Source organism: Periplaneta americana, chromosome 16, assembly GCF_040183065.1.
Source record: "Periplaneta americana isolate PAMFEO1 chromosome 16, P.americana_PAMFEO1_priV1, whole genome shotgun sequence".
Lineage (NCBI taxonomy): Eukaryota > Metazoa > Arthropoda > Insecta > Blattodea > Blattidae > Periplaneta > Periplaneta americana.
In genome coordinates, this window is record NC_091132.1 from 114,970,782 (window position 1) to 114,991,676 (window position 20,895).

A 20,895-nucleotide genomic window follows, 5' to 3' on the forward strand; every position below is an offset into this window, starting at 1 on the left:
GTTGATGTGCATTTGATTTATGGAAGAGCAAATGAAAATGCAAGAAAAACTGCAAAGCTTTATTAGTCAAAATATAATTTACGATGTCGACTAACTCATGAGAATTCACCAACGTGACGTGTTGTTGACTGACTTAAGCACCGAACTCTGGAACAAATTACGTGTCCATATATACAGGGTGATTCACGAGGAAATGTAAAAAATTTAGGATGTGAATTCTGAAGTCATTCTGAGTGAAAAAGTTAATATGAATATAGGTCCGTTTTCGAATTGTTACGGAGATTTGGCTCTTTGATTTCACAAAAACTTCTGAGATTGCATTGTACTAACTCGCATTTAGAGACAGATAACGGACAAATTTAAAGTTTATATTCGCGTATGCATACATACCTAATATTCTAGAAGTCGGGGTCGATGTTTTCGCACATTTTCAAAGGTACCTCCTTCTGCTTCAATGCACTGTTGCGCTCGGGCGTGAATCGCTCTCATCGCTCGGGAGAGTTGCACGTGACTGTCTTCATGCCGCATCCAAAATAGGTCGATTAGCGATTCTCTCGTTTCCCCGTTCCTTTGCTGTACCAAGTCTTTCATCCCATATACAGTAAATACTCTTCGATATGGTACCCTTCTGTTCGGAAAGCGTCGTTCATATTCAGCGACGGCACGCAAGGAACTTCTAACGCACAAACCATAAACATACACAATATCGGCGTATTCTGCAGTCAAAAAATTTATAAGGCATCTTGAAAAACACAACTTAGCACTTCTGATAACTGTACCTGTATAACTACTGTACTGTAGGTAGCTGACTGAACTGCTATGAACTGATAAGTGATCGCGTATTTGTTGTGACATTAGTAATGCTCCATCACCCGGTTTGTTTCTCTTCTCGTATCTACATCGCTCACAATGCAGATTTCAATGTTACGTCATTCATCGGTGATCTTGTTTCACATCAGCAGCATGTAGTGACGTCTGATTCTCATTGGGGCGAGACGTTTTACCAAAAAAGTGCATCTAGCTCCGCCATCGTTCGAAAACGGACCTATGTTTTACGAACTTTTTCACTCAAAATGGCCTAAGATATCGTATCCTAAATATTTTACCTTTCCTTGTGAATCACCCTGTATGTACAATGTCCGACGACACGATCATATTTAATCATTTTTCGAATCTTTATAATGGCTCCATCTCAACGATCGCAGAACTGTACACTGTCTTTCTCTCCTATTTCAAATTCTGCGCACCTCTGCCCCAAGTTATCTGTCGTCTCGTCTTGTGTATTTATGTTCCAATCATAACCCAAATACTCAATTTCAGATCACCGCACATTGTGTATACCTCATCATAACACTTCTCGATACTCTTCATCATTCCCCGTTTGTTTATTGTCTTTGGAATTCCCTATCTCATACTTTAAGGGGCTGTCAGACATTGGCTACATAGACAGCTTAGACAGTGATCTTTATTAAAATGTAATATTACTACTATATGATATTTATTTTAAATATATAAATTTTCTCTATCATTTTAATAATTATTTCGATTTACATTGTTGAAATATAAGAATAATAATAATAATAATAATAATAATAATAATTTATTTGAACGATCATAATAATGATACACTTTTGGTTCGCACTCCCGATGAAGCAAAAGCTTGTGGCCGGGAGTAGAGTTTACATGGAATAATGGAAAAGTAATATTACAAGTTTAAGCCTATACTAAAATAATTATTTACTTGTTTAATTTAAGTAATCAAATATATGTAAGCAAAAGTAAAGTGATAAATATCAAAATAATAACACAAGAAAGAATAATATAAGAAATACAATGAAATTATAACAAATATATGTAAGCAAAAGAAAGTGATGAATATCAAAATAATAATACAAAAAATACAAAGAAATTATATCAGGTAAAACGTAGAAGATTCGGTTAACTAGAAAGTACAAATAATAAAATGAAATGAAAAATGTTAAATAATACAATTGTAATAAAATGCAAAATATTATGCAATAATATAACGGAGTAATAATTATTAAGTACAGTATATACATAAATGATATTTTAGTTTTAATTGATTTATTGAATTTTGAAAGATTGAAAGATTCCTAACTTAGAAAATTTTGTTTTTTTTTTTAATTTCATGTAAAGAAAAAATGAAAAATAACAAAAATGAATATATATATATATATATATATATATATATATATATATATATATATATAATAGGATACTAATCAGTGTTTAAAATCAGTTGAAGTGCTTGCTTTTTAAATAATTTATTATTGGAAGTTGCTAATTTTGAATATTTTTAATGAAGTTATTATACAATCTCGGGCCGAAATTTGAGGCATGCCTTAGTCCTGCTTCAGAATTGCATTTGGGTTCAAACAAAGGACATGATATAATTTGTCTTCTTGTACTGTAACCATGGTCATGATAGTTATTATTATTGTTTTTGTGGTAGTATTTTAATAGGGGATATATAGGGCATATCAAAAGTCCGGTAACACTTTCAATATTTTATTACACAAAAACTACTAATGATAGCACTTTCAAACACACGTCAGTTTAAAGTCAAACTCTCAAAGTTCGTTTTACACCTTACAGAGATTCAATGTGTGAACCACGAGTGACTCGGCAGATGTCCAAACGATAATCAAACTCTTCCCATACCCTTTTCAACATATCCTCTGTGACCGTGGCGGCAGAACCTCTTCGAATTCTGATTTTTAGTTCCTCTAAATCACGTGGCAAAGGCGGTACAAACACACGGTCCTTTAGGTACCCCCATAAAAAAAGTCACATGCAGTCATATCGGGTGACCTTGGTGACCATGTCATGAAACATCTGTCCCTTACTCCAGCACGTCCTATCCAACGATCAGACATCTCCGTATTCAGGTAAGCACGAATTGCATTGTGGAAATGTGGCGGAGCCCCATCTTGCTGAAAGATGAAATCGTCATCGAGATCTTGTCTAAGTTGAGGCACCAACCATTGCTCCAACATGTCCAGATATGAATGTCCAGTCACAGTAGCCTCAATGATGATGAAAGGTCCGTACAGTTTTCGTTGTGACAACGCGCAGAAAACATTCACCTTCGGTGAATCACGCTCATGTTCAATGATTTTGTGAGGTTTCTGTGTACCCCAAACACGACAATTGTGCTTGTTAATTTTCCCACTCGTATGGAATGTCGCTTCGTCGCTGAAAATTAAGCGGCTGAATAAGTCATCGTCGTCTGCTACGAGTTTTCTTGCCGGCTACAACAAAGGCAGCAAAGGTGAATGTTGGATAGGACGAGCTGGAGTAAGGGACAGATGTTTCATGACATGGCCGCCAAGGTCACCCGATATGACTGCATGTGACTTTTTCCTATGAGGGTATCTAAAGGATCGTGTATTTGTACCGCCTTTGCCACGTGATTTAGAGGAACTAAAAACCAGAATTCGAGAAGCTGCCGCCACGGTCACAGAGGATATGTTGAAAAGGGTATGGGAAGAGTTTGATTATCGTTTGGACATCTGCCGAGTCACTCATGGTTCACACATTGAATCTCTGTAAGATGTAAAACGAACTTTGAGAGTTTGACTTTAAACTGACGTGTGTTTGAAAGTGCTATCATTAGTGTAATAAAATATTGAAAGTGTTACCGGACTTTTGATATGCCCTATATGTATATTTGTTTAATATTCAGTACATTGAATTCTTAGTATATTGTTTGACACTTGGAATTAAATTATTATTATTATTATTATTATTATTATTATTATTATTATTATTATTATTATTATTGTTATTATTAAATGTAAATTGCTCCTGTATTGCTGTCATTTTTATATTTGTTCTTATAGGCCTACTGGTTGAGTGGAAGTAGAAATAAACCTATTAAATAAATAAATAAACAGACGTATGCAGGAAACACGGCGTCTGGAAGCAAAGGAAGATAACAGAGATGATATTATGTTCGATGGTAGCTAGCTACTACACATATCAACATTGAAATTACCATACAAAACTTTTCGGCACATGTGCTCCTATATAAAAACTGTTCATGCTGATCACCTCTACCAGCCGTTAAAGTTTATAACGAAGTCACTTGCAACAGCCTGTATATAAACTAAGTTATTGATTCATTTACTTATTATATTTATTATTGTATTTGTGCTTCCTTTTTTATTTGTTTATTGATGGATTGATTCATTCGTTCCTTGTTCATGGTACATTTCATTCTTTCATGTATGTGTTTAATTGATTGATTCGCTAATTAATTTCTTCATATATTATATTTATTTCAATTTTTAATTAGCTGATAGACTGAGTAATTAACTCGTTCATTAGTTTAATACTTAATTCTATCCTCAAATTTAGGCTTCAAGAATAATTTATTTCAATTTCATCATATCTGTCTTGGTTTTTCAATGTCACAAGTGTACAACACAATCATTACAATAGCTTGTATAGACTAAATAATTGATTCAATTATTTCTTATTCATTATTGCATTTTTCTTTGTTATTTTATTTGTTTATTGATAGTTTGATTCGTTCTTCTTGCCCATGGTATATTTAATCTTTTTATGTGTGTTTTATGATTGATTCACTCATTAATTTCTTCCTTATTGTTATATTTACTGTACCATTATTTCAGTTTTTCATTAGTTGATAGATTGAATAATCAACTCGTTCATTACTTTAATACTTAATTCAGTCCTAATTTCAGGCTTCAAGATTTAGCATTTATTCCGATTTAACCATACCTCTCTTAGTTTTCAATGTTACAAGCTGGTATTTAATACATTTTTGTTATGGTGATACAGTTAATTTCAAGTGCTCCGAATGATTCTGTTGTTGCTGTTTAGTCAACTGTCCGAAGACAGGTCTGAACCTCATAAGTGACGCCAATAAAACATCACTCATGAGGCAACTAAGCCAGGAGATAATGGGGTAGGGTGGCCAGTTCCTTTCCCCCTCCATTGCATACTTCGCTGACTTAGTAATTTTAGTAACATATTACACAAATCAGACTTTAGATGTATACAAATAATTGTTTTTCTCCTGATACATATCGTCAAGTGAGATGTACTGCCTGATAATACGAGGCAACTGACTTTTTTATTGTTTAATATCTTGTCACATAAGAAATTATTTTAAGACATTATTCTTTCAGTAACTGGTGTGAAATCTCTAAGTTATGGATTGTACATTTCATTTTACGTTTTCCTTATGCTAAATATGCTATTTTGTCATGATTGAAGAATTTGGTCTATACCTCTTCTCTTACAGTGGCATGTTCACATTAACATCCCATCAAAATAAGCTGAATTTAAACGGAAAGTGGCAAAGACCAATTTAAAGTATCAAGTCTACTACACCTTTTTCAGTTGTATTTCAGAAAAAATAAATTTAATTTCAGAAATTATCAATTGTATTTCAGATTAGTCAATTCAATTTCAGATAGTATCAATTGTACACAGGTTGTAACTTTAATAATGGCAAGTATTTATTTATTACGAATATACAAGTAATACATCTGTGAAACTTCTACAGTCCTTCAGTATAGTAACCAGCATTGTCTACAACTCGTCAGCGATGTGGAAGTCGTAGTATCCCTGTAGCAGCTCCTGTTCTGTTGATGTTTCTGATGGATCGCCCTACTGCCTGCAGAATATAGGGAACAGTTCGGAATCGAACGTCACGAAGTGGTTCCTTCATCTTTGAATTAAATCATAATCACAGGGGCTTAAGTCTGGTGAATGTGGTGGATGTAAAAGCACTTCCCACCCACAGCGAGGATACAAATCAGTTTGCCATGTGCGCCCTTGCGTTATCCTGCGTTAGGCGATTCTATAGAATATCAAACACAGTCATATGCGATATTCCTATCTCCTGGGCTAACTCACTTACCGTCTGTCGTCGATCGCTGTCTAATAGAGCGGAAACAGCTTGAAATTCCTCTTCACTAACACTAGGACGATCCGGCCGAGCCATGTTTTCCACACGGTCATGCCCCTCGTTGAAGGCTCGAACCCACCTCGCCACATTCCTGCATGGTAACGCATCTCTCCACATGCCTCAACAAGACCGTCATGACATTGTCGTGCTGTACGACCACGGGGAGATTGAATTTTCAGCCAAGATCGCCGTTCCTGCTTTGTAAACATGGCGAAACACAACCGCTTAGAGCTGTAACCAACAGGCGACTAACTTCAACTCTCCACAACGCATGCGCTATGATTCGGACGGAAGAGTCCTTTTTAGGGGGAAGGAGGGCAGACATAGACTAACATGTGGTAGAAGTGACAACAATTAACTCCGTCTCGTTTCGCTTTTACAGCAGTGTTGCCACTATTAAAGTTACACCCCACGTACTTCAAAAAACTTTAATTGTATTTCAGATTTGTCAATGTAATTTCAGATGGTATCATTTGTATTTCAGATTAGTCCATTCAATTTCAGATGGTATCAATTGTATTTCAATAAACATCAATTGTATTTCAGATTTGTCAATTGTATTTCAGAAACTATCTTTTGTATTTCAGAAGTTGGTGGTTGTGATTGTGTTCGTGCAGTACAACATAGTACAATTCATCATGCTGCAGCTTTATAGCTATGGAGAATATGCTCTTCAGACGCTAAAATGCAATAAAGTCGAGGATTTTTAAACCCATCTTCCGTTTTTTTTAATATATGTTAAAATCTCAAGTAGGCCTACATTTGTTATTTTGTGAAATAAAATTGACTATGTAATCTTAAATGCATTGCTTATTTTCTGAAATTAAATTGACTATGTACAGTAATACACCTGTCAAATTATATTGTTGTTATGTATGTAATAATTCGATAAATAACTTTCGAATTTATTACTGCATTACAAAGTACAGTATTTCACAATACAGTACAGTAAATTTCTAAAAATCCTTATATGAAACCCATTATACTTTATACTTTATAAGAATAAAAAGACCCCAGCCCCTTGGATGACGACTGATGTCCGAACGCGACTTAGCCTATAGGAAATACACCCGCAATAAAAACGACGAATATTTTAACTCATATAAACACCTAAGAAACAGAACGACTCAACTAATAAGAAACGCTAAACTCAAATACTCCTACAAACTTATAGAGCCCAACACAACCCCTTCCGAGTTATGGAAAAATCTGAAGGTCATTGGACTTGGAAGGGCTAGTGAACAAGCAGACATACCCATCCCACTTGACCGATTGAACGAACACTTTGTAAAGGACCCGACCTTAAACAACACAACGAAACAAGACACAGTTTTGCCTGACTCAGCTTCCCCAACTCGAGACAAATTCTATTTTACTGACGTCACTCCTATTGACGTAATGAAAGCCATCCGACGCATCAAGACGAAAGCTCAAGGGCCAGACAACATTAGCATATTACTCATACAGAAAATACAAGACATAGTAATACCTACAATTGCACACATATTCAATAGTTCCTTAATCACTTCAACTTTCCCTAAAATATGGAAGCAAGCTTTCGTTCTTCCTCTTCCAAAAGTCAAAGTTCCCACCGACCCGAACGACTATAGACCAATCAGTATCCTGCCAGCCATATCAAAAGCACTGGAAAGAATCGTACACAGACAAATTACTAACTACATGAACGAACACAAACTATTCGACAAGTATCAGTCAGGTTTCAGAGCTGGACACAACACAAGCACTGCTCTACTTAAAGTGACAGAAGACATTCGTGAAGCAATCGACTCTAATAAAGTAACAATACTAACACTTCTTGACCTTAGCAAAGCTTTCAACTCTGTAAATTTCGACCTGCTCACCCATAAATTGAGAAATCTGCATTTGTCAGAGACTGCTGTGAGTTGGTTCGAATCCTACTTACGGGAAAGACAACAATGTGTTGTATCCGGGAATCGAAGCTCTTCCTGGTTTAACATAACATCAGGTATACCACAGGGTTCGGTACTCGGACCATTGTTGTTCACGATATATGTCAGTGATATTACATCTCATGTAAGGCATTGTAACTATCACTTGTATGCTGACGACCTTCAATGCTACATCTCTTCCCGCTTAGATCGAATAAATGACGCTATAGATAAATTGAACAAAGACATTGACTCGATTGTGACATGGACAAAGAAATTCCATCTTAATATCAATCCTGGAAAGACACAAGCAATCATATTAGGACACAAACGGCAAACCGACGCTGTAAAGCACCTCGACATTTCCCCCGTTAAAGTAAGTACAGTGCATATCCCTTTCAGTTCTTCGGTAAAAAATCTTGGCATTCACATGGATAATAATCTCAACTGGGACATGCAAATCACAGAAACCTGCAGAAAAGTATATTCTATTATTCATGTGCTAAAAAGGATAAATGTTCATCTTCCCTCTTGCTTAAAAAAGTCCCTTGTGCAGACCCTTGTATTTCCCCATTTTGACTATGCTGACATTTTACTGACTGACCTTTCCAACGACAACAAAATGAAACTTCAACGTGCTCATAATTTGTGTGTACGTTTTGTAAGCAATGTTCGTAAATATGATCATATTACCCCATCCCTGGAAGCAATAGGTTGGCTTAAACTAGATAAGAAAAGAAATTTACATTCACTTCTCTTTCTCTTCGAAATCTTGAACTCTTCTATTCCTTCGTACCTGTCGTCTCGCTTCACTTACCTTTCTTCCCACCACAATCTGAACACACGCTCTCGCCATGAAACAATACTAACAATACCATCCCATCGCACCTCCTCATACTCATCCTCTTTCACAATAGCCCTGCCAAGACTCTGGAATTCGTTACCTGCTAGCATCAGGGACTGTCGAAATAAAATTCAATTCAAACGCAAACTTACTAGGCACTTGGTCAGTAATTGAGACTCGTTCAGACATGGTTTCTTGTAAATAGTTATTTTAATCTACCACAAAATATCTCAATATCCGGTAATTTCATCACTATAGAATTTTGTTATTGTAGGTTTAATTTGTAATTTAATAAATACAAAAATATTCTTTGTTCTTAACTTCTATGATAAAATGTCTAGCTTTCATTAATCAGGTATTCTTGTCGTACTTTAATTTTTATTGTAATTGTAATTGTAAATTTAATATTAATTGTAATCTTATTGTTCATGTTATAGTTGAAATCCCCTGGTAGAGGGGCAGAGAAGGCCTGACGGCCTTATCTCTACCAGGTTAAATAAATAAATCTAATCTAATCTAAATCTAATCTAATAAAACAAGAAATTGAAGATACAAAATCTGAAATATATTTGATGCCATTTGAAATACAATTGAAAATTAATCTGAAATTCATTTGATACCATCTGAAATACAATTGACTAATCTAAAATGCATTTGATACCATCTGAAATACAATTGTCTAATCTGAAATACAATTGATACTATCTGAAATTGAATTGACAAATGTGAAATACAGTTGATAATATCTGAATTTAAATTGAGTAATCTGAAATACAATTGATATTTTCTGAAATACAACTGGAAAAGGTGTAGTATTGTATCTACAGTTGATTTTCTAAAAAGTCATTTTTGTCATTTACTTGTATTCGTTTTTGCGCCAACCGTAGTAACCATAGTTCGACCCCAAAATAAGGTCTATGAAATTTACTTACGACGAATCATTTTCAGGCAGTTTTCTCAGTATTTCGACTTTCCCCGTCATTTTTACTCAACTTTTGCTCGATTATCGCCGCATTTTCTCAATTTCTGGGAATACTTTTTGTAATTTATAGAGAAGTTGAATACGCAGATTAAATGATAATGCTGTCAGCTCAGTGCACATTACTTAGTTTATGTAAGGTGAGCTAAATAGCTGATTAAAATTCCACTTTTCATTATGTCGCCTTTGATTTTCGTCTGTATTTCCTATGAGAAATATAATAAAAATTATAACTTTAATATTTCGTTAATAGTGTGCCTAGTGCGAAGTGATAGTAAATAATTTCAAGTACAAATTATATGCGAAACGTCTCTGAATAACATCCCAAGTTTGAGAGAGAAGTTGAATGAAAAATTTCAAGTTACTTTATGTGCGTTTGGCTCATCATCTTATATAATATAAAAGTCAATGTGGCTATGTATGTACTCTATACAAATCTACACACTTTGACCGATATTTGTCAAAGTTTCCACATTTAACCTTCATAACCAGGAGAAGAACATAGGCTACATTAAAATCGGACAAATGGACGTTAAATTAATTAAATAGATAAAAAATAAAAATAAATACGATTAAACATTGATGTATAATAAATGCAATCTTATACAGTCAATTGTTCTTTATTATTGTCTGTTATATTCAACATCGACTTCCATGAGGCCATGGAAAAATAACACGACATGAAAATTGTTGATAGGCTACATCATGAAGGCCAAAATCTAGACAATCTTGGTTGTGTGATTGTAGCCTGTATATATTTTCGTTTGGTTTTACTTTGCTTATAGTTCGATTTTCTATTATTTTATTCGTATTTCTGGCGGTGTGGAAGAAGGCCTAATGGCCTTAACTACGTCAGAATATAAATCTATAAACAAACAAATAAATAAACCAAAACAAACATATATTAAAAACAGTTAAACGTAAGGCACATGAAGAAATGTTTATTTTCGATGCCTGATGTACAGGCGATTAAATTGAGTTAACCCTGGCAGGCATTTGGCTAAGAAGTTCATTAATTTAAGTATGTGAACGCTATAGAAAGATTCATTTTTTAGGGAAGACGAAAGCTTAGTAAAGACAATTCGTTTTGGTTGTCTGTAGTTGGATTTCCGAAAAGTCTAACAACCAGTTTAATTAGAAATAGAAGCAGAAAGGAAAACATAGGCAACGACGGGTGATTTCAGTTAGTTCTTAATAATTCTCACAACTTGAAAGAAAATTAAATAAAGGATTGCATTTAGTACATGTACAGTTGATAGTACAGTTCCTACGAAGTTTCTTATTTAATAGTGAGATGGAAGTGTTACGAAAATATTTTTCTTTTTCCTTTTTCACAGGAAAAAAAAAGCATTTTCTCTGATGCAGTAAATTTTACTCTACGTAACAACAGTATTTTATCGCTAATAAAATTGTTGAGGATTCTTTTACTGTAACTCTCCTGGTGGACTTTTGGTACACTACTATGCTGCGCGAGTACTCCTGACATTAATGTCGCTTGTGCGCAGATGAAAATCTCCGGGCACAAGACTTGATCGATACGCAGTTACAGAAGTCAAGTTTTCGTAGAAGGCGTAGGAGTCCGATGCTACCATTCCAGAATAAAGCAAATTTATTATCTTTTCAATAATTTCTTAAATATTAAAACAGAATTAGGCAAATGAGTTGCAGTTTAAAAATTGCTTTCTATTCCGCTGACTAATTACAGCATTAGACTCATAACAAAAACCAAAGTAGCCTATATTCTGTTCACGATTAAAATTTTCCAATTATCTCTACACCATATTGTAGAGGGGTACAGCATTCTCGTAAAAATGTGATTTATTTTTCATGTTTTTTATACGTACGTAGAACCACCAGCTACTGAAATTATACTAACAAAAACATGTGGCAGGTTAATCAGCTCTCCCTCCATTCTTTCCACATCATACTTAGTCATAAAATTGATATTTCTTATAGGAAACATATGTTAATAGAAATAATTTTGTGTTTCTATTTATCTGTTTATTAACAGCAGTACCATTCCTAATTAACTAATAGGAAATATGTAATTAAATAATTTATTTGTTTTAGTCTAAATCTTTTACGTCTAACCAGCCACAAAAAAATTTTATACTTGAAGTAAACAATTATATTTTTGTTGAATTATCTTTTCATTTATTCATCTGATGTCAAAAGTGAATCATTGCAAGAGTTAAATAATTATGAGAATGTATTTATTTTTATTATTAAATTGCTGTATCTTCTGATTAACTAAGAAGACTGTGGTAAGGCCAAGGAGAAAAATTTCATCATTTTAATTATAAATGCTTCATCTGGCCAACTCCGAAGACTGAATACTACTTAAAGGATAAATTGCATTCTCTTTTATGCAAGTATAATTTTATATTAATTGATAAGGATATCATAAATTATTTAAAACTGTATGTGTATATTCATTTTCTTATTTGTTTATATATTTATTTTCGCAACTATTGCTGATTGGGAGCACATATTGCTGTAAATCGCATAACATTTTTGCAAAAAGAAGTAGATTTTAGTCTCCTTTTACAAACTGTCCCCTTTATTGAATTATTGTTTAAGATGCATAGCCACATAGAATACGGTCTTTATTAATGTGAATTGGCTATATGCACGACAGTGGAAGAAAAATTCCATGAACTCCCAATCCTATCTACTTAAATTTTTGTCTGTTCAATTACTTATTTGTGATTCATATTGCTCGTTGATAATCGAAATTAAAGTAGGATAATTAACAATTCATTATTATAGTTTACGAGTAACTACGTAATTGTGGAGTTTATTCGAATGAACCTTGAATATGTTGTCAAAGAATTAGTATAAAATAATCATAAAATAAATACCAAGTGAATAATTTTAATTTAGTTTCTCGTAAAGAGATAGAATTATACCAGCATTATAAGATTTAACATTTTGATAATAAATAACTAAACAGTAAGAAACCAAACCCAAATCATCTCAACCCAATAAAATTCTAATTTTTGTTGGTACATAATACTACTAGTATTCGGTCAGATAAGAAACCGTCATTACATTGCCTGGATTCAGTCCTTCTAGTTGAAAAAGTGTAGCTATTTTCTGTGAGATGATAAATAGTAAATATTGTAACAATGAAGTGCAGAAAATACAACAGAGCAAACTGGACTGCCTAAGAAAAATATCCCGGTCAGTTCTGTCCACCACAAATTCTGTTCACGTGATGACTAGATAATGGAAACGAAATGACTGAACGAATTATTGAACTGGTCTTATGATAATTTGTCGACAGTACTGTACTAAATAAGTAAGTAGGTACAAATTTGTGGTTGAATAACTAACTGCATAATTATTAAATAAATGAAGACCATTTAAAAAATATATATTAGAAAGAGTAAATTATTTTACATATCTCGGATACACATGATCTTTTTTCGATGAAGTAGACATTTCACAGAAAATTTCTAAATACACCAAAACAATGGAAATAATTAACAACATTATGAAACCTTCTCTAGTACAAAGGCATACTAGAATTCACCTATACAAGACCTTGGCGAGACCTGTACTTTGTTACGCCAGTGAGGCATGGACATTGAGGAAGAAAGACGAAAGCAGAATAGCGGCTAATGAAATGAAATTTATGAGATATACAGCGGGATATACGAAATGGGATCACAAACGCAATGAAGATGTAATGGAAGAATTACAACTAGAACCTGTAATTAATCACGTAAAACATTATCGGAACAACTGGATAAATCATCTGCATCGCATGCATAGAGATAGAATCCCAAAAGTCATGCTCCACTATCGTCCAAACGGGAAGAGATCTCTCGGTCGTCCAAAGAAGCGCTGGATTGAAAATTCAACTGTGAGATCGTAACAGGCTATTTGGCCTAATACTTGAAGGAAATAAGAAGAAGACCATTTAAATATATACTCTAAATAGTTTAAATAGTTAAGAGACAAGTATATAGAGAAGAAAACAGAACTAATTAAATAAATAAATAGGTAAATTTTATACTTCATATTTCGAAATTTTCATATAAATGAATAAAGTAAATAAGTGTATAAATAAAAAAAGCTTCAAATCCTGCATTTCTGGGTTTTAAATGTGCTTTCCTTCCAGAGAGCTTGTCAGTTTTTTATGTTGTCTTGCGTAAAGCAACGGCCTTGCGTAAAACAATGACCATGTTGACTATATGAACAGAAAATCCACTTACTTATGAATGTCTATACTTCGTTTCATAATGTCTGGCAGGAGAAGTAAACATTGTCGGCAGAGGATGGTCGGTGCTGGACTCCGGACCCATTTCACCGGCATTATCACCTTAATTTCATTCAGACGCCAAATAACTTGAGATGTTGATACAACATCGTAAAATAACCCATTAAAACATCTACTTAGAGAATTTAATGAAGAACTGTTTTTAGAACATGAGAAGAATAATAATAGGAGGAATAAGAATAAAGTGCATAAGATTTGCTGATGATATGGTGGTGTTAGCAGAAGAGGAGACTCTACTAAGGAATATGCTATTGGAACTAAATGACAGCTGTGGGCAGTAAGGGCTGAAGTTAATGCAAACCAATGGAAGTCAGTGGTTATGGCAAGAAAAGTAAAGAAGATAAACGTGCTAATTTGAAATGAGGAAGAAGCTTTAAATAATTTGGGTGTGCTATAAGTAGCAACATGAGCAGTTGCCAGGAAGCCAAAAGGAGGATAGCAATGGCAAAGCAATTTTTATAGAAAAAAGATCATTTTCTCTGGACATTTAGAAAAATAATTAAGGACGAGATTAGTGGAGTGCCTTGTGTGGAATCTGGCATTGTAAGAGCCGAAATATGGACATTATGACGAAGTGAAGAGAAACTCCTTCAAGCATTTGAAATGTGGATATGAGAATAATGGAGCGTGTAAAATTAATATGAAATAAAGCTGTGCTGGAAAGATTGAGTGAAAAAAGAATAATTCTGAAACTGGTCAGGAAGATAAAAAGAAATTGGCTGGTTCACTGGCTAAGAATTTTTTTTATTTAAATTTAAATATACAGAACAAAGAAATATAATTACAAAACAAACAAAGAGAAATACAAATAAAATAATACAAGCAATATAAAAAGAAGATACAGTAGTATTAACAAAATTTGAGACCGAATGAGCAGCGCTCGTGCTCGGTCGCAGTTCAGATATAATATTAAAATAAAAAATAATAATAATATAAATAAATAAGTAAAATAAAATAGGAACTAAAATATAATTACAGCGGCAATGGAATTATATAATATAATATTAACACTAGAGAAGAATAATATCGCACGTGAAAAGTAGTACTAATATATATTTCAAAATTATAGAATACAAATATAATATAGATTCATTAATTCATACACATAAGCTATAAATTTATTTAATCAAATTGAAGATATTAACACGTTTCTAATTTTCTTGTTATATGTTAGTGGGTTACATGTTAGAAGTTCTGGGCGTAATTTAGTTAAAGCATTGTACAACCGAGGGCCAAAATTTATGCTATGCTTTAGACCAGCAGATGTGAGACTTTAGGTTCTACTAATGTTGAATTAGGCTAATATTTTGTCTTGTGACATAATTGTATGTCTGTAATACAAACTTATTACGATTTTTATGATAAAATTTTAACAGCGTATACTTATAAATTTGTTCAATATTAAATACATTAAATTCAGAATAAATTAATTTAGTTGGATAATCGAAACGTTTCTTCAAACAAATTTTAATTATTCGTTTTTGTAGTAAATTTAACGGACTAAGATTAATTTTTGTACTTCCACCCCAAACAATTATATCATATTGAATGATAGACTGAATAATGGCCAAATAAACATTTCGTAGAACTCTAATAGGTAAGTAGCATCGAAGATTAACGAATTTATAAATTGTTTTACGAAGCCTCTTACAAAGAAGAAACTGCCTACTGAAGAATGCACTGGAATGAATAATGATCGGGAGAAGAGTTCGGAACAGAAGGAGATATCAGTTGATGGACGACTTTAAGATATATGGATTGTATGTGGAGATTAAAAGGAAAGCGGAAAATAGGGAAGATTGGAGAATGTTGGCATTGCAGTGAAAGACCTGCCTTTGAACAGAAAACTATAAATAAATTAATATGTTTTGTATGGAAGTGAGTGAAGTCTCTCTGTTGCTCTCGCATATAACGACTTGGATGCTGGTTTCCTGAGCTAGGTGTGTTTTGGAGCCTGACACCTATTTCATCTAATTTCTCTAGTGAGAACGCGAGGTCTACTGATTTTCATTTACTCAGAACGGAGCCTGTTTTTTTTTGTTTTTTTGTTTTGTTTTTTTTTTTTTTTAACTTTCCCACTAATCTAAGGATTACGGTTCTATCAGCAACGTTTCCACCGTGGAACTCACGTTGAAAGAAGCAACGATACTTTTCGTATAGAACGGTATTTGAAATACTTTTTTCACAAGAAATATTCTTTGTCTTAAACTGCATACATTCACACATTTACACAATGACAGAGATACTGAATACCATCTTGTGTAACCGAAGGCCTCTGCCAGCCGAATGCTGTCCTCTCTTCCTCCCGGCCGAGTTCAGCTCGGGCTACGGGCGATGCGTCACTTTGGAGACTCTCTGTATAATTTACAGATAAATAGAAACATTAACTTGTGAATTAACAAACCAAGTAAGGAAATAAATAGAGCTATGCAATAAATATTCTTGCAATTAGTGTTTTGTATATGTTACAACATTTTAAGATTTTACAGTTATATTTATTGGTATGATACAATAAGATAAAATAAGGCAATTCTCTATAAAAATGAATAAAATGTCTCATTTAAAGGAGCATATAACATTCCACATATCTAAGTAAGTGAATTTCAAAGGAAACTCGTCAAATTATTAAGTATAGATGTGTAATTTGAATTTTTATAATTTACCTTGCTCACAATTTCTGAATTTGAGACCAATGAATTACAAAATTGATATGCTCTTCAGCACTGTTAGCTTGTTGGTAATTGGGCTAGAGAAATTATACTGAAAGTAAGGGTCTTAAATAAATTAGTCGTCATTATAGAGATTTTTTCTATTTACAGAATTTGCAGAGAGTTTACCTGGGTCCACCCCACGTAGCCCATATCCAGCTAGAAGACGTGAGTATTACTTTTGTATCTCAGTTATTTTTTTGCAATACACACTTTTTAATGAATTTCCACTGCTTCATTATATCACATTCACAATTTACCACTAACTAATTTAGGAAAATAGCTGTATTGTATATTTCCTTGCATCTTGCAGAACAATATGCATTTCAAATTTTGAGGAAAGATGTTACATCATAGAAAATGTAACAGCGAAGAATTTCCTGTGAATAGAGGGACACAAATGTCACTAAGAATAACATCTAATTCGTTATAAATTTATTCATAGATGCGTGTGTACATACATTATTACTATTATTATTATTATTATTATTATTATTATTATTAATTATATTTCTTATAATTGTGTTTATTATTGTCATATTGGGTGTAATTAGTTACCATTGCCACCAGGTATTTAGCCATTTGCAGTGCCAATACGTACATACATATACATACATACATACACACATACATACATACATACATACACACATATATACATACATACATAATACATACATACATACATACATACATACATACATACATACATACATACACACAAGTGCATATACTCATTCATACGTAAATACACATTACACACCGTGCAGTATATGCATAATCGCACGCACACACAGATTTAATCCAAAAAATATCCGAACACCTTTGAGAATGTAACTTTGATTCGAGTGTATCGAAGGTAACCGAAGAACTAAAGACCGTTCTACATGTGAGTTGTGAGAGCGATATTATTAGTTTCGTCTGATGGAATTCGATGTTATGTTAGCTTATTAGTTTATTAATATTCGCATACTTGGGTGTAAGAATATCTCAAATAGAAAATAACTTTGAACCTGAGGTTAATCTCCACTTAAACTGTGTATAAAATGAGTAGTCTGCGATGGAAAGCGTACTGTCCGAAGTCTGTCTGATTAACAGAACGATTTTGGTTTTAATACTTAAGGAAGCGGGAGCTCTTGTAAGAGTTCTAGCCTTACTTTATAAAGATATCAGCATTTTATCATAATCTATATAAGTACAAATGGATTTTATTTATTTATTTATTTTTATTTATTTATTTATGTATTTATTTATGTATGTATTTATTTATGTATGTATTTATATATTTATGTATTTTTTATTTATCTATTTATGTGTGTATTTATGTATGTATGTATTTATTTATTTATTTATTTATTTATTTATTTATGTTTTTTGTGGCTTTGAAAAAATCCACGAAGCCAACTCTGATCTTCACTTAAACAGGATATGAAAGAAAACAAAAAGAAGAAAAGACTAGTAATAAAAGTATTTTTGTTAGATATAACAGTCAGAACACTATTGCTCATTCTTAATTACATACTATTTGAGTCCATTCGTAACTGGAGTCATAAGACAATATTATTGTGTAGGATAGGGCCTGACTTGCTCCAGACTAAGTAAACACTACTCCCTTCTACTAGTTAAAATTCTACCTACTGGAAAGAGCGCCCCCAACACCCTAGTTGAAACATCAGCGAATGGACAGTACCGTCAGCTGGAGGACACGCGACAACTAGTTAATGTTTGTAAACAAAACGCACGGATCAAGGATGCCTATCCTGATAAAGCTACTTTATCCGAACCTTACTCATCAGCAGGCTTCGAGACTTGGGACCCAATACAATAAGTTTACTGTGCATGCACTATAGGTTGTTGACTCGCTGCAGGTAGGTAGAGATGTGTTGAGGTAACAACGTTGCTATTTAGAGTAGAGTACGGTAATATGGGGAAACACACATATGTACATTCTGAAAGTAAATACACATTACACAATGACAATGTCAAAAGAATGTGAAAAGCATTTATTCTCCTGTCCTTTATAAGCATTTGTGTTTAATTATACACAGTGTTAATGGTGAAAATAAGCATGTAGCAATTTTAATTTCTTCATTTATCCTATTGGTCGTCTTTAGGAAGTGCAGTTACAGTACCGAATTGCAATGTACCTACTACAAGATACATTCTCAGTGTCTCAAACGTAAATCTTTTTCGGTTATCTGCCAAACACAGTTTGTACTGTGAAAAGCTGCGCTCTACGTCGCATAACGTGATAGGAGCAAAACGAAAAAACCTAACATCATTGCAGTCTCTAAGAGACAGTCCTTTATTCTCGGGTGACTCTATGTCCACTAATTTGGTGTTTATATTACACAATGTTCCATATCCGTTATTTTTACATAAAATTGATTTCCACTTCTGTTTTGCACGTTCAGTAACGGTGTACTTGATGTCTCATTAATTCTCTGCGTCATTTCCTCAACTAATTTGAGGGCTTCCGGCATCTCTTGTTCTGACTATTCTAACCGTGTCATAATTTCAGACACAGTTTGAAAATAGATTTGTATGAAAACCAAATTATTCGCCAGAACCTTCAAATTCAGAGCGTACTCCTTTACGTATTTCTTGACATTCATTCTACAGTACCCCCACCCTGCTCATCAGTTTCAAGGCTTGTAACTACAAAACGGAACGTTTCCGGACGTGGGTTCCTAGATGGTAATTGTTTTCGTATTTATCACCTCTACCACTCTAAAAATTTGGAAGGATTACTGGAACACTCTGTATATGGGCTATTCCATATAAAATCGATCAGTAAAATACCTCGCATTTTTTTATACTCTAATTTTTCCCTACTTATACAAGGTGCTGAGGGGAGTTCATTTTCAAAAATATACTATCGAAAGTCAAACGGTTTTCGTATTGCGCGACAAATTTAGGGTATTTTATAAAAAAACAAGCCTCTTTCAGCGCTCAGAACTCTGGAACCATTTACTGTAGAACATTGAACGAGAGCTTATTTTGAAGCTGACATTTGGTAGGTTATGCTAAGAAGTAACCCTTATTTTTATTTTACACAGAGAGACAGTTAATCTGATTTTACTTGCTTTTAGGCATTTTGGCCATTTGTAAAAATGTAAAAACATATTGAGAAAAAACCTTGCATTATTAAGAGGGATTCGGCATTGTTTGCTTAGTGGTACGGCAATAAGTTTCAAGGGTGTTAAATAGATTATTTTCACACGCCTAGACTTGAATGGCGCAGTACCGCACGCACTGGCCGAGAGCTGAAGATAAGCGAGCGTTGGGCGTCATTTTACTCCTGTGTTTATGAAAACCTGTGATAAAGCTAGCATAGCCATGACTGCTAGACGACACATCACGTGTTTATGTCTCCTGGCCTTGCTACCTCGGCTAGCTCCCGCCTCACAGTCAGCTGATTAGTTCACGAGCGTACTATTTATTTTCTTTATTTGATATTTTCAATACTTTCTTATCAACGTGCCGTCAGTAAAAAATAAGTGTTTAATTGTACTTTCAATGCGAAATCTAAACATATATTTTTAAAACATTTTTTCCTTGGCAAAGGCGTCTTAATGAGGAAAAATCTAAATTTCTCCATTTCCATAAAAAGTAAGAAAATCTGTTTATATGTCAATATAAACTTTAACTTCTCAGCATCAAAATAAACCATGATTTTGATCATTGGTTGAAAGGGTTTCGGAGCCACAACAGTTTAAAGTTGCAAATTTTATGAAAATACGATAAATTTAAATATTTTAAATTTAAACACTATGAAGTTCTGATGCCTCAAACTTTGCACAAAGCATTGTATCACAGTTCTCTACGTACAAAAAATGTTTCATTCTATTTAGAAATTGTAAGGTCAATTTTCTCTGTATTTCGGTCGATTTGAGATGGAATAGCTCATGTACACAGTACGTATATGTATAGGCATTGCACACGTTCATATGTTCATTAAATACATTCGTTACAGGTAATGTGTAGGCACAAAGCGCGAGTGTGTATTTTTGTATGTGTGAGATAGGGAGAGAGATGGAGCTAGTTTCTCTTATCAATTTTCATTTGAATTATTCCTTATATCCAGTATTTCAAATATCTTTTTAGACGGTAAGATGTAAAGGTAGGAAATAGGAGAAGGTGAAAAATTTTAAAGTCATGTAAAGAGACATAGTAGTATAAAGGACCACAACATCCTCTAGCGTTC

General features: G+C 33.5%; 1 protein-coding gene across 4 annotated transcripts in view; it reads left to right on the forward strand.

The window, feature by feature from the left end:
- The window catches only part of sif (still life), a 727,300-nt gene that overhangs the window by 297,966 nt on the left and 408,439 nt on the right, over positions 1–20,895 (forward strand). For all 4 annotated transcript variants that reach the window (XM_069812852.1, XM_069812854.1, XM_069812855.1 and 1 more), the window contains one exon: positions 16,800–16,856. In XM_069812852.1, coding sequence (XP_069668953.1) covers positions 16,800–16,856 — 57 coding nt within the window. The remainder of the gene's footprint in view (positions 1–16,799; positions 16,857–20,895) is intronic.